Source organism: Carcharhinus amblyrhynchos, chromosome 18 (assembly GCF_965287045.1).
Source record: "Carcharhinus amblyrhynchos chromosome 18, sCarAmb.v2.hapA, whole genome shotgun sequence".
Classification (NCBI taxonomy): domain Eukaryota; kingdom Metazoa; phylum Chordata; class Chondrichthyes; order Carcharhiniformes; family Carcharhinidae; genus Carcharhinus; species Carcharhinus amblyrhynchos.
In genome coordinates this window covers 20,843,485-20,858,727 of record NC_137341.1, presented here as the reverse complement: position 1 = coordinate 20,858,727, position 15,243 = coordinate 20,843,485, and the positions used below count along the sequence as shown (strand labels likewise).

General features: G+C 38.7%; 1 protein-coding gene across 8 annotated transcripts in view; it reads right to left on the bottom strand.

Annotated features, from left to right (window-relative positions):
* Positions 1 to 15,243, bottom strand: part of LOC145354895 (uncharacterized) — a 169,568-nt gene that overhangs the window by 33,866 nt on the left and 120,459 nt on the right. For 7 of the 8 annotated variants that reach the window (XM_080206495.1, XM_080206497.1, XM_080206499.1 and 4 more), the window contains 6 exons: positions 6,017 to 6,155; positions 4,346 to 4,462; positions 3,885 to 3,941; positions 2,608 to 2,676; positions 1,638 to 1,727; positions 745 to 854 (listed from right to left, as the gene is read on the bottom strand). In XM_080206495.1, coding sequence (XP_080062621.1) covers positions 745 to 854; positions 1,638 to 1,727; positions 2,608 to 2,676; positions 3,885 to 3,941; positions 4,346 to 4,462; positions 6,017 to 6,155 — 582 coding nt within the window. The remainder of the gene's footprint in view (positions 1 to 744; positions 855 to 1,637; positions 1,728 to 2,607; positions 2,677 to 3,884; positions 3,942 to 4,345; positions 4,463 to 6,016; positions 6,156 to 15,243) is intronic. The other variant, XM_080206498.1, reaches the window with a different exon arrangement.

Here is a 15,243-nt window from a genome sequence, read left to right as displayed (position 1 = left end):
GTGGATATAGGATGTGGTAGAAGAGTTAGATTTAGTTGATAATCATCAACAATAGCAACAACATGATTTTATTTACCATCTTTAACATTCCAAAGTATCCTGAGACACTGCATAGAAGTGTTAAAAAACAAAACGTGACATTGAGTCACATAAGGAGATACTGGGGTAATCGACTAAAAGCTTGGTCAAAGAGGTAGGTTTTAAGAAGTGACTTAAAGAAAGTGTGGTAAGAAAGCCATGGGATTTAAGGAGGGAGATGGGAATTCCAGAGCTTAAGATCTAGATAGATGGAGGCACCAATAGTGGTTGAATTAAAATCTAGAATGCTGAAGAGGCGAGAATTAGAGGAGCACAGATAAACTGGAGGAGCGTTTTGGGCTGGAGAAGATTATAGAGAAAGGGATGGGCGAGGCCATGGAGGGGTTTGAAAACAATAGAAATTTTAAAATAGAGGTATTGCTTATATTGGAGCTATTGTGGGTCAGAAATCATGGGTGATGGGTTAATGGGGTTTGGTGAGAGTGAGGACAAGTGCAGCAGAGTTTTGGATGACTTCAAGGTACTGATATTAGACCATGAAAGGAGGTCAGGATTAACTGCATTACAATGTGGTTGCCTCTTTATTTATATTTACTGCATCAGAATCAGTTTAACTTCTTCAGATTAAGACAGCCATCAAGGACTCCTGCTGCCAGTGTTTTTCAGACATTACGCTTAGGTCACTATAACTCCCTCTGTACCTACCTAGTTACATCTGGCGTAGTGATAGGATGCACATTTTTCATTATCGCTTGGATCCAGTTCCTACGAATCCCTGATGTCATGGCAGACAGCATGTACACCTCTGCTTTTGACTAGTTTGTAAGAAAAAAATGCACTAAATACATTGCAATGAAAAATACAAACACAGACTAGAAACTGTACAGCAACAGCATTAGAGAGGATAGATAACAGAATGACAGATAATTGGGAGTGTGTAACAGACTGGAATCTAATCACAGGTTTGGTTGGGTTTCATATAGAATACTGGGAGAGAATTCAAGCTGAAATTTCAGTTGGGACTCAGGTATTTATACTTCCTCCCTAACAGCACTGTGGATGTACCAACACCACATAAGCTGCAGAAGTTCAAGAAGGTGCCTCACCACCATCTTTGAGGGCAATTCAGAGATGGACAATAAGCACTGGCCTTGTCAATGATATCCACATCATATGAACAATTTAAAAAAGAACATAAAACAACATATTAAAGAAAACTATGCTGAATTCTAATTGAGGGATATGTTTGATCTTGAAAGGATGAACAAAGCTCAGCTTTTAAAAATATATTTTGAGTTTCACAATTATTCCTGGTCATCTGTTGCCAATTTAATCATTAATAAAACTTTGAAATTTTGCACTCAAATATAGGAATATTAGCACCTATCAATGTACAATTTCTACACCAAAAATAGAACAAGTACGAGCACTGACTAAGGCAGCAAGGGCTTGCTCAGCAGATATAGCCCTAATCTACCTGTGGAATAAATGCTCCTGGTTAAATCCAATAAAAGTTTTAACAATCTGATGATATAGAGGCAATACTCAATTTCATGTATTTATTCTAGAATATAATTTCGCGTGAAATCTAAACTTACATGGATTTGAAATCCATAGTTCCTCTGCACTTCATATTCAGTCACATCATAGCAACTAGTTAGATCAATCTCACCATCCAGGTCCACTGCCTGTGGAAAAAAAGGTGGAGAAGCTTATGCAAGATATAGACAGAGTTCTACAGCAGCCAATCTCAATTAAGTAGCACAGTTCTGTTTAGCTTGTTCTTGAAAACCCAATCCAATACACTGGGAGCTATGACACCGTCAAGAGTTGATGGCATAATAGCCAATGACTATCCAGTTGCAGTATATAGGCTGCTGGATACTGGATTTTGTTTGCTGTGCTGTACAGATACATGTGCTGTTAAGCATTTCCCCGTGAGACTCTTATCATAACCATGCTGTTAATACATGAACCTGACTCAATTCCATTGTAACAGCAACACTGTCACCAAGAAATAACAAAAAACATGTTCAAAAGAATTGTCTACCCTCATTAGTGTTAAACAGCCATGTCTACCAGTTGACAGCATGCACCACCCCACAGATTGAGCCATGGAGACCAGAAATCTCTAATTTAGTACATATGTGTAATGCTAATGGATCTCAGCTGCTGTAGTAAAAACAACACTTCAGTGTTTGTAGGTTAGAGAGCAGCAGTTCAGCCAAGGTTCCTACTCGCGATATTTTGCTACAATGTGCATGCCTAAGAAGAACAGGAGTGATTAGCCTGGACCAAAGTGTCATTCCACCTTTGGCTGAATACCATGCTAGCATGCCATTCCACCTTTGGCTGACTAGCATGTTAGCAATCACTGTTCAGTATCACACATTAAGAATGTCATTTAGCGTAGTTCTGTTCAGATTTTGACATGAGTCAGTGCATTCAAGAAGAATAAAGAAAGAAATTTAGGGCTGGGGTTGAAAGAAAATGGCAACACACAGCCATAAACATTAGCAGTTTCACACCAATCAACCTAGTCTTCAAGGCTATGGCTGTGACACTCACCTCCTCTGCTGCAGAATCCCGGTAATATCTTAGAACTTGGTCAGTCAGAACAAACCAATGCTTCTTCCACTGAGAGAAAGTAGAACATGTCACTGACTCTGTTATATTGGCACGACTTACCAAGAAAGCCTCATCAACATTTGGCAATTCCCTCCTTTCATGCCGTGCTGTAATGTTCCCATCTCGGAAATGGTTCCATATTACACAGTAAGGATATAAGAATGGAGCCCTGGATAACTGCTCCTGTCTTCCTCACTGCACTAATGGATTGCTTTTAATTTTACTTTATGATTTTGTATCAATGTTATACATATGTAATAAAGCAGAGACACCTTGGGCAGAAGGAACAGGGGTACAGGTTTGAAAAACACAGCAGCATTACTCTCAAAGGGTTAATAACATCAAACTAGATTTCCTACAAAATATAAAAATATGGTACCCATCACGGGATAATAAATTGTACCTGCAAAACTGTAATATATGATTAAGGCATGGATGAATGTAACAGGAAGTGCTTTACTCAACATTTTTAATTCATTCTATAGCTGACCATTGCATGCTTAAAGAGCCAGAGTTAATGCTTTGGATCAAATATAACACTTTTTAGAACTGGAGTTCTGAAAAAGAGTCATATTCGACTCGAAACGTTGACTCAGTTTTTCTCTCCACTGACACTGCCAAACCTACTGAGAATTTCCAGCACATACTGTTTTTATTTCAGATTTCCAGCATCTGCAATATTTTATTTTTATTTTAATGTTTGAAGAGCCATTGGTGCCCAAATCTGACACTTGCAAAACAGTAACATAAGCTGCAAATAAATGGAAGGTGCTAACATGATGAGGAAAAGTTTAATTTGAAATGTTTTTCAAATAGACCTTTAATCTTCAAACAATATGCTACAAGCTGCTGCATAAATCTGGAGGAAACACAGTGGAAGAACACCACTTAGCCTAGGAGTAGCACCTGGCTCTGCAATATCTTTGTCACCCAGAGGTGTTTTTGTGGACTTGAATAATGTTAGCTAATTGAATTTGTTAAAAGCAGTATTGCATGAAAATTCTACATTAAGTATATGAGACTAAAAACCAGGCACTGCATGATTGTCATAGTGCGTTGAAATGATAGAGCAGCACTTCTGAAGATCCATTATTTACAGTTGAAAATAGATTTGATGCAGACAGCTAGAACTGACATGTGCCAATGGGTGCTTGTAGCATGACCTTTCAAATGGATATGAGTGAACTACTATCACACATTCGGTGTCAGTTTCTTACCTGACCATCTGCAGAGAGTTTTGTCATCCAGCCTTTCTTAAAATTCAGCAGATCTGGCTAAAAGGAGTAAATAAGAGATGAGAGACAACAGCATAACCAATAAAAGAACATATAAAAACCATGAACCAAAAGAATCTTTCCCACGTCCTCAGAGCAAGAATGGGTGCAGGCATGCACTGACAAACGTACACTGACAGCACGATGACACAAATAGGTGCATCATGCAAGATAAACTTAGACCTACAAATTGCTTGACAAGATTAGAGTTCTTTGTTGTAACACTGCCATAACAACTGATGATTTCATTTACACTCGCACAGCCATGCTGTTCTTCCACCAACTTGTCTTCTTCCTTTCCTCTTGTACATGTGCTCTTGCCTCCCCTGTCTGTAGGTTTTTGCATTTTGTCTGTTCATGCCTTTCCCTATCCCCTCAAACCAGAATTTGTAGGATTTCCTTACCGTCACTGTTGCTTCAGTTGCTCTTCTGTCCAATGACTTTGCCCTGCGGTATTGTGTAACAGGCACTGCTGAAATGTCTGGAGCAGAGCCGATTTGATCTGACTCAGACACGAGATCCTAAAGTAGCAACCAGCAAATAACTAAAGGTCATTAATTTATTAGAAAGATTTGTTTAAAATACAACCATTCCAACAGTCAACGAATCACCAGATTAATCTAAAAGTATGTTTTATCTGTTTCAGAATTTTGGAAAGAGTGCTTCTGCAATCTCATCGAAAGGTCGAAAAGAAAATTGGCTTGAGCATGATTATATCTTGAAAACATTAGATCAATGTGAGGCCGGAATCAAAACAAAATGGTTACAAATATTTCAAATAGATGAAATGTTTTGTTTTATGTCTGATGTAAATACTGAAGTTTGTGCCAACAACATAGTGCTGTATTGGATTGTATTTCTTGTCAAACTTCTTTTTGATAAAGGCAGCAATGTCCTTTTCAATGTTGTATTTCTCCATCGCTTGTGTTGTTCGATCTAGTGCTCATGCTGCACATCCTTGGACATGTCAGCTTTTTGATCAAAAGATGTCTCTAAAACAGCCGGAGAGGATAAGGTCAAATAGATATTTGCCTCCTGTTGGCTTTCCCACCATTTATTGTAGGCACAGTCTGACATATTTTCTTCAGGACTCAACCAGTTCCATTAGTAGTGGCTCAACTGAGCCATTCTAATTTCCCCATTAAGAGTACAACTGGTGTCCACGGTGTTCAACATGGAGAAGCATAGATTCATCAGCTGAGAAGGTGGGGTAGATGGTAATCACAGGAGGATTCCTTGCCCTTGATGCCATAAGACTTCATGAAATTTAGTATCCATACTGAGGACTCGCAGGTCAACTCCCTCTGTACACAACCATGTCATCAATTGACATTGGGGCAGATCATACCCGAAGATATTGATGGAAGATTCTGGGACACTGTAAGGTACAATTTGGTAAGTATGACTACGTCAGACTGTTATTTGACTACTCTGTGGAATAGCTCTCCCAATTTTGGCAGAAGCCATCAGATGATACGAAGAGACCTCTTAGGTTGATTAAGCCTTCTTGTTTTTGGTGCCCAGGTTGGTGCTGGCTGGTCTGTCAAGTTTATTGCTATTTAACTTTTCTGTAGCAGTTTGATACAACAAATGGCTTGCTAGCCCATTTTAGAGGATGGTTAAGAGTCAATCATGTTGCAGTGGATTTGGAGTCACATGAGCCAGATGGAGTTTCCTTAATGAACGTTAGTGAACTGGATGGATTTTGAATGACAATGCAGTAGTTTCATGATCATTATTACTGAGATAAGCTTTTTATTTCAGATATATTATTAAATTTAAATTCTCCAGATGCTGCAGTGGAATTTCTACAAAATTCAGGTATTGGATGCAGTTCTCTGTGCAGAAAGGATACTATGAAAAATGGAAGAGGTATAATGAAGGATACTAGGACAAATCAGAAAAGTATTATAGTCAATGGGTGCTTTCATTTCATTGGTGTTAACAACTAAGCAGGATCTAGCAAAGGTATTTAAAATTATGAAAGATCTGAGATGGTCACTCCTGAAAGACTGTTTCTCATTGTTAACAAATAGGTAATATAGAGACTAGAAATTGTCACTACATAAGCTTACTCTTTTCCTTGGATAGGACCTTTTCTCACTTCGACCTCGACATCTCTTGTAAATGTTTGATTCAGAAGAGGAACTGGATGCCATCTGCTGGGCTTGTTCAATCTCCAGGGCCTCAAACTGTTCAATAACCTGCGACCTTCTAAAAGGAAACATGAGAAGTCTGATCACATGAAGATCTATAGTAGGCAGTCAGGTATTCTCATACTTCAAGTGATGTAGGTAGGACAACCTTCCAATCATTCAACTTGCCTAAAGTTGTCATAATATCATGTGGCATTTTAAGGTGTGGAGACAGGAAGTATTAGAAATATTGGGAAGACAGGGGATGAGCATTTTTTTAATGTGAATTTGCTGTATGTCTGATCACACAGAATTAATATACTTAATATTAAAGACAAATGAGATAAATGGTGTGCTCAGAGTAAAGTACATTTATGGGTTGAAACCACATTCTATTTGGATAGTTTCAGAATATAGGGCATGGAAAAACTGCAGGTTCTAAAGCTGATTTAAAAAAACCTGACCGATTAGCAGCACAAGAACGGAGTTCAAAATATATTTTATCTATATCCATAACCTGGTTAAAATGGAACTCACTGATGCACTAAGTAACACGAGGCATTGTTATTCTTAGGATATGAGCTCTATTGCAGATTCATCTTCAATTAATTATCAGAACATAGTGCTTTCAATTTTAAATGTGATTTACAATGAAATGGACAGCATAATGGAAAAAGACAGCATTAAACATAGTTGATTTGAGTACGTTAAACGTTACCATATTGCTGTTAAGAGTACTACACTGTTCATCTAGCCAGTGTCAGAAATTTGACTTATTCCTAGATTTACTGCTAAATTCTGCAGCATGGTGAGTCAATAAATTCATGCTTCAATAACAAATATACATTTACAAGTATACTTAACATAGTTAAGCAGCCTAATGCACTTAACAAGAGGGATACCAATGAAAACATTTCTGACTTTTGACAACAGGCCCATGAAGGAGAAATCAGATTAGAAGACCTAAATGCTTGATCAAAAAAGTAGATGTTAAGAAACATCTTAATAGAGGTGAGAGGTTTAACAAGGCAACTGCAAAGTTTAGGGCCAAGGCTGCTGTAAACACAACCACCAATGGTACAATGATTAAAATCTGAGATAGGCAAGAGAACAGAATTGGAGGAAAGTGGTGATCTCAAGATCTTTAAGGCTAGAGGAAGCTCTACTCCACAAACAGGAAGTGGCAAGGCCATGGAAAGATTTGAACACAAGAATGAGGATTTTAAAACTGAGGTGTTGTTGAATGGCTGACTCAAGCACATTGGATAAATGAGACCTGAAATGAATGAAGACTTGTGTAGCATAGTTTTGAATGAGTACAAGTATTTTGTAGAGTGAGATGGGAGACTGTCGAGGAGAGCATTGACATTGTCAAGTCTAGAGGTAACAAAGAAAATGTTTTTAGTGTATTTGAGGTATAAAACCATTTGTTAAATAAATGGGTTATTTATCAATGAGAAACTGATGAATGTCTAAAACTCAGATACTTCCAAATTGGAAAGATCAGAAAATTGTGATTAATCAACATCATGTTTTAAAGGTCTTTTAAAGTCTTAACAATCTTTCAACAGATTGTGGAAGAAAGGAAAACTTAGGGAAGTAAGGAATTACATAGTTTTGAGATCTTGGAGAAAATAACTGAAATAGGGAATAGTATGGCAAGTCTCATGAGACAGTTTCATTTCGTAGCAAACGTCACTAGCTTTCACAGGTAAGTGGGAATTCTGTTCACAAACAGCGCATATAAAGACACAAACTCAATTTACATAATGATTGGAATGTGAGTCTTTACAGCTGATCAAGTCTTAAAGGTACAGACAATGTGAGTGGAGAAAGCGTTAAGCACAGGTTAAAGGGATGTGTATAGTCTCCAGACAGGACAGTTAATGAGATTTTGCAAGTCCAGGCAACCTCCACGACTTGCTTAACGCTCTGTTTGTGAACAGAACTCCCACCCACCTGACAAAAGGAACAGCGCTCCGAAAGCTGGTGGCATTTGCTATCAAATAAAACTGTTGGACTTTAACCTGGTGTTGTAAAACTTCTGACTGTGTTTACCCCAGTCCAATGCTGGCATCTCCACATCTGGGAAGATCCCAGAGGACTGGAAAAAGGCTCAGGTAACGCCCCTGTTTAGGAAAGGAGGGAGGCAGAGGTTGGGAAATTATTGGCCAGTTGGCCTGACCTCAGTCATGGGTAAGATCTTGGAATCCATTATTAAAGATGAAATTGACGTTAGAGTCAGGGAATTAGCAGGGTAAATATGTAGGGTGCTGGAGTAGGGCCTGGGTAGGATCATGGTTGGTGCAGACTTGATGGGCCAAATGGCCTCCTTCTGCACTGTAGGGATTCTATGATTCTAACTGCCTTTTATTATTCATTGTAAACAAAATGCACAGCAACTGAAAAGCTGTCAAACAGTCCACAGATATAACACAGACTGACTGGCTGGCAAGAATGTCACAGTGGACTAGTCTTAACTAGTGATTTATGGTAAGTTGAAAACAAAGCAAAATCATTCATTGTAAAATTAAGGTTTGATTTCTTTAACACCTAGCAATCAGAATCAGTCCTCTAGAATCAGCAATCAAATGGATGCGTAGCAGCGAGCAGGCGACAATGCTGAGCACACAGCTAAGAGCAGATTAACAGCAACACCTGAAAGAAAGCACTGGACAATCAGATGTGAACCAGAAAGAACAAGTAATTAATGTCCCAATAAAGGTCACTCAACATCACCTGTAAATCACCAGTCTGTGAAAAGTATTGTGGGACGGCGAGATAACCCTGTCAACGCATTCTAATTAAACCAAAGCAGAAACTGAAATGGTAACCATATAAATGTGGAACATAGCCAGAAAGTAAATAAACTCCATCCCTATCAACTTCATCCGTGATATTCTCAAAGATGTCAAAAAGATGCATCAGACAGGAAATCCTGACACCCATTTCACTCACCTGTGACATTTTCACACCACTTACACTTGTTCTTCCTCTCCACTGCATATTCCTCGCTGTCCTTCCCTGCACGGACTTTTGTCTGTATCACATTCTATTTATCCTCCTTCAATTGCTCTTCTCTCTTATTTATAAATAAAATCCTCTCTATGTTTTCCTGTTTTTTTATTGTTCTTCTTCTTACTCTCAGATTTCTTTACTTTTCTCTTTTTTCTCTTCTGTGTTAACTTACTTTCATTTAATTTCTGCTACTACGGCATAAAAAGACAATAACCTTAAGACATAGGTGCAGTACAAGACGGTATCTTCATAGTATATACCCTGATTAGTACAATCTAATCATTGCCATCTCTCCTCACCACATTTAAGGTTTACAAGACATACCAGAGTTATGCCCTCTATCTCCATGCGCAAATCCCGTTTTTGGTCCACAGTTGGCTCTATTTCTCCTTTTACCATCGTTTTACTATTTATGTGCCTTTAGAAGATTTTAGGATTGCCTTTTATGCTAATTATCAGTCTTTTTAAATATTCCCTCTCTTCGCTCATTTGCTTCTTCATCTCTCTTCTGAACCTTCCATATTCAGCTTGGTTTTCAATTGTCATTTGTACTTGACACACCTCACAAGCACATTTTTTTCTTCTTTATCTTAATTTCTATCTCATTTGTCATCCAGGGAGCTCCGGATTTGTTTGCTTTGCCTTTCCCTTTCAAGGGAATATACTTGGAATGTGCCTAAATCATTTCTTTGATAGTAGCGCATTTAACAGCTACTGTTTTTCCTGCTAAGCTTTGACTCCAATTTATTCAACCTAATCAGTTCTTACCCCATTAAATTTGGCTTTCCCAATTATTTTTTCTAGCTCTGAACTGTTCTTTGTCTTTTTCCATAGTCAGTCTAAATATATGATACAATGATCACTGTCCCCTAAATGTTCTCCTACTGAGATTTAATCTACTCGTCCCATCTCATTTCCAAGAACCAAAGTTGCCACATCAGATTGGAAACACACTGAAGAAAATCTTTCTGAACGTAATCTAGGAACTCTTGCTCCTCTCCTCCCATTACACTATTACTACTACCTCAGAGTAAATTTGGATAGTTAAAGTCTCCTATAAGTACTCTGGAATTTTTGTACCTTTCTCTAATTTTTTTGCAAATTTGTTCTTCTACGTCCTTCCCACTAGTTGGTGGCCTACAGATTACACTGAGCAATTTAATTGTCCCTTTTTATTCCTAACTTCCAACCAAATAGATTCTGTCCTTGACCAGGGAAACATTATTTTTCTCTAGCACTGCAATGCTCTCCTTAATCAATGCCGTTACTCCTCTCCTTTTTCTTCTTTTCCTGTCTTTCCTGAACACTTTGTATCCAGGGATATTGAACACTGTCTTGACATTCTTTCAGCTACGTCTCTGTTGTTCAATCACATCATATTTTTACATGGCAATCTGTGTTTGTAACTCACCAATCTTATTTACCACATTCCATGCATTCATGTACATACATAACAACCCTAATTTGGACTAAATTATACTCTCTTTTACTCTGACCCTACCTACTAACTTATAATTCCCTACCATAGTTCTCGCTATCTCTCCAGGACCCTAATCTCCAACAAATGGGAACAAAGGAACAGGAATAAACCATTCAGCCCTTGAGTTTATTCTGCCATTAGGTTGGATTATATTTTGTTTGTATTTTAACTCCATCTACCTGCGTTTGTTTCAGAACCAATAATATCTTCGTCCAACAAAAAAAAATCTATTTCAGTTTTGAAATTTTTAACCGACCTCCAACTCCAGTCATCAGCTTATAATATGTTAAGCTGAGGGGTGGTGGGGAGAAGAAGTGTTCCTGATATTTCCACTACTTCTTTTCTGAGGTATTTAAGAACATCTTCCCCAAATAGCTGAGCTCTGGCTTAAAGGTTAGGCCTCATTGTTCTGGATTCCCTTTCAGAGAATATTTCTAAAAAAACTAAAATACATTTTTCTTTTCATTTATCCTACACTTTCTCTTCTCACTTTCCTAATTAATAAAACCCTATGTCAAGAGAAGTCAGGTGGGAGTCACTTGTCAATTTTAGATGCAACAATAGCACAACTTGTTTTAATTCAGAATGTAGGCAGAACGGAAGGACCTGTGCTGTCAGTTAGATTTTGTAACACTTGGAAGTTATTCTAAAAAAATTTGAATATGAAAAGAAGTGGCTCTAGTTTATTTATGGAGCTTAATATACACAGCACATAGCTCCAGGCTCATAACACAACACTATTAATGAGCAAGGGATCCTTTATTAGAATATCTGACCTACACCAATGTCTGGATCATGATGACTCGGAAAGGACTGCTAAAGTATTAATTATCCCACTTGACTATCCAGTTTAATTCAATGCCCAATGAGGAAGCAAAGTATTTTTCTGCAAATGAAAATATCGTTAAGGAAAAATTAAAATAAAAACAACAATGAGACAGAATTGTTTTTAAAGAAGAAAGCCAAGAAGGTTTTTACAAATGAATATAGAGAGGTCAGTTACTCTGAAAACTGTTTCAGGGGAGTTTCAATTCAATCATCACTAACATTCAAAGGGCCTATTTAAAGCAGCGGAGATACAGTCAAAGATTGCTGAATCTACATGAATGTGCCTTAACAACTTAATCAGAGGTGTAAAATCAGGTGAAACATTTCAGAAGTCATGTTATTGCTTTGTGATTGTCATCCAGGTAAGAAGCAGGTTAACCAGCCAAGCAAATGATACCCCTCCATAAAATAATGGCATGCTGCAATGTTACCAACAATATCTGCATCTTGCCTTATGTGCTAAATTTTTACATCACCCACACAGTCCAACCATCTCTTGTGATGTTCAATGGTATTACCATTGCTGTATCCCCCACCATCAACATCCTGCAGGTTATCAATGACCATAATTTGAACATGATCAGTCATATAAACGCTGCGGCTATAAAAACAGATCGGAGGCTGGGAAATCTGTGGACAGCATTCACCTCCTGACATCCCAAAGTTTGTCCACCATCTTTTAATTTTTTTAGATGGAACACTCTCCATTTTTCTGGATGAGTGCAGTTCCAACAACACTCAACAAGATCAACACTATCCAGGGCAGAGCAGTATATTTGATGGCCGCGTAGCCATACACTCGCTCCACCACCAACTCATGGTAACAGTAGCGTGTGCCAGATGCATTGCAACAATTCACTAAGGTTCCTTTGACAGTACCTTCAAACTTGCAACCTCTGCCACCAAGAAGGACAAGCCCAGCAGATACATGGAGCACCACTACCAGCAAGTTCCCCTCCAAGACACACATCACCTTGACTTGGAACTATATCTCCGTTCCTTCACCTTCCCTGGGTCAAAATCCTCAAACTTCCTTCTTAACTAGGTGTTTATACACAACAAGGACTGCAGCAGTTTAAATTATAGTGTGGTTCACCAACACCTTCTCAAGAACAATTATCCATGGGCAATAAATGCTAGCCTAACCAGTGATACCCATGTGCCAGGAACAAATTTTTTAGAAGTGAAACTTGTTGGTTGTGGCTGGTAACGCAGCCTTGCCTCAATCTCTCAGACATTTGATTTGTTGGATTTTTTTTTAGTGGCAGAAGTTGGTTATCCTAAACAAACAAGGCAGAAGTGGTGTGATTGAGGACTCAGTACATACATTGCAGAAGGCCTTTTGATGCTCACCCAGGTTTTCGGGAAGCAAGGCTATCAGTAGCTCCGATATTTGGTAGGATTAAGACTGGATTTTTGTCTCCCAACATAGGTGTGAATTGGGTCATAAAATGGTGAATTCCTCTGCCTTCCCGACTCCATATCATTTTTGTGTGCCACTTTCGTGGGTAGGGAAGGCCTTGGTTGCAATCTGCGCAGGTATCTCTTCGGAGGTTGGAACTTTTTGTGAGGGCCACTGGAGAATTTTATTTTCTCCTGCATACAATTGTCATGTGCTAATGTGGGTTTTGGAACCCTAAAAAAAATGAACCACCTTGTAGACTGTTTAATCAGTGCTGCAGTGTTGGGAGCATTCTGAAAGCAAGCACAAAAAGAACTTTCAAATGTCACTATTAGATGCTGCAATGTGTTTTAATCCAGTGATTCATCATAGGGATCAGTCCTTCCATTGATCACCATTTTGTGCGTATTGTTATGTATAACAGAACTTTTTCTACTGTAGAAAGTGCCGCAAAACATTAGAAATGTAAAATAACATGTCAGTAACTGCTAATATTTCTACTGTTGTGGATTAAATTAAATGGCACCTCCGTTAACAATACCCTGCTTTTCTAAGCTGAAAAAAAGTCAATGCATCAACTCTCATCCATTGAGTGGCATTCACTCTGTCAGTTTCTGGCAACATAGCTGGAAGATTTTGTCATGACCCCATCCATTATGAATGCTTGGCTGGGTTTCAGAAGGTGGTCTATTGAGTCAAAAACGATCAAAACTTTTAGGAGGCTATAATAACAGAATATGCTTTTGAAGTGTTGTTTTGTTTATTTACAGATCTAATTTGCATTTTTTGTACTGGCTAAGTTTTTCTTTCTGGTATCAATGTTACCGTGTTTTAATTCAGGATTTTATTAGATTGTTACAGGTTTGATTTTTTCCCCTGAAATATTAAAATAATTCCCATTGCTGTTGCATAGCTCCTGAGGACTGTACAAACTTCATACTGGTTAAATGGCTATGGAGAGTACATGGGTTCAGATGGGGAGTCTAAGGAGCATGGGGTGTGAGTAATGAGGTGATAGAAGGTGGTATGGGTGATCTGAGGGGCACTGGGTGGCAGGACAATCTGAAGTGACACGAGGGTTAGGTGCTGGGTAAGGGGACAAAGGTATTGTTTAGGGACATCTTTGAATGATACTGGGAGCTGGGCTGTTGTATTGGAGAACTGAGGCATTCCTTCTAACCAGCCTGCCTCCACACCCACAAAGAGCTCTGCAAACTTGGCCCTTGTGTGAAAAGTTAAAAGCCCCAGGCAAAGTCACAAACAAATCATTTTCACATTTCAGAAGGTGCAAAAGTGTCAGGTCTTTCTAGGTTCACAGAAAAAGCCAGCACTTAGTCAATTAGAATCAGTTTCAGGAAACAGAGATTCAACACTCTCTCTCTACACACTCTCCAGTCACAAAATTCCAGATTTAACTCTCACTTGAGAACAAAATTAAAGGCCGACAGCCAGTGCAGTACAGATGGAGTCCTGCACTGTCAGAGGTGTGCTTTTCAGTTGAGATATTGAACCAAGGCCCCATCTGCCTAATCGGGTTTATGTAAAAAAAATCCCATGGTGCTATTTTGAAGACGAGCAAACGAGTTATCCCACTTCTTGGAATGTTATGGTGAGATTGTATAAGACATTGGTGAGGCCGAATTTAGAGTATTATGTGCAGTTTTGGTCACCTAATTAAGGAAGGATATTAATAAGGTTGAAAGAGTGCAGAGAAGGTTTACAACGATGTTACCAGGACTTGAGAAACTGAGTTACAGAGAAAGGTTGAATAAGTTAGGACTTTATTCCCTGGAGCGTAGAAGAATGAGGGGAGATTTGATAGAAGTGTATAAAATTACGATGGGTAAAGACAGAAAAAGCAGGCTTTTTCCACTGAAGCTAGGGGAGAAAAAAAACATGGGTTAAGAGTAATGGGGTAAGAGTTTAAAGGGAATATTGGTGGGGGGGGGGGTGGCTTCTTCACGCATAGTTGTGGGAGTGTGGAATGAGCTGCCAGATGAAGTGGTGAATGCGGGCTCACTTTTAACACTTAAGGAAAACTTGGACAGGTATATGGATGAGAGGGGTGTGGAGGGATATGGTCCAGGTGCAGGTCAGTGGGACTAGGCAGGGAAATGGTTCGGCACAGCCAAGAAGGGCCAAAAGGCCTGTTTCTGTGCTGTAATGTTCTAAGGTTCTGGACAACATTTAATTCCCAATCAACATCACAAAAATAGATTATCTAGTCATTATCACATTGCTTTTTGTGGAAATTTGCTGTGCACAAAATAGTTGCCATGTTTCCTACATCACCATAGTGACTACACTTAAAAAGTACTTCATTGGTCATAAAACTGGGAAACATCTGTTAGTTTTGAAAAGCTGTATATAAAATATACGTATTTCTTTTAAGTTAATCTCCTCCAACAGGCCTACGAGACCACAGAGGCACTGAACAGT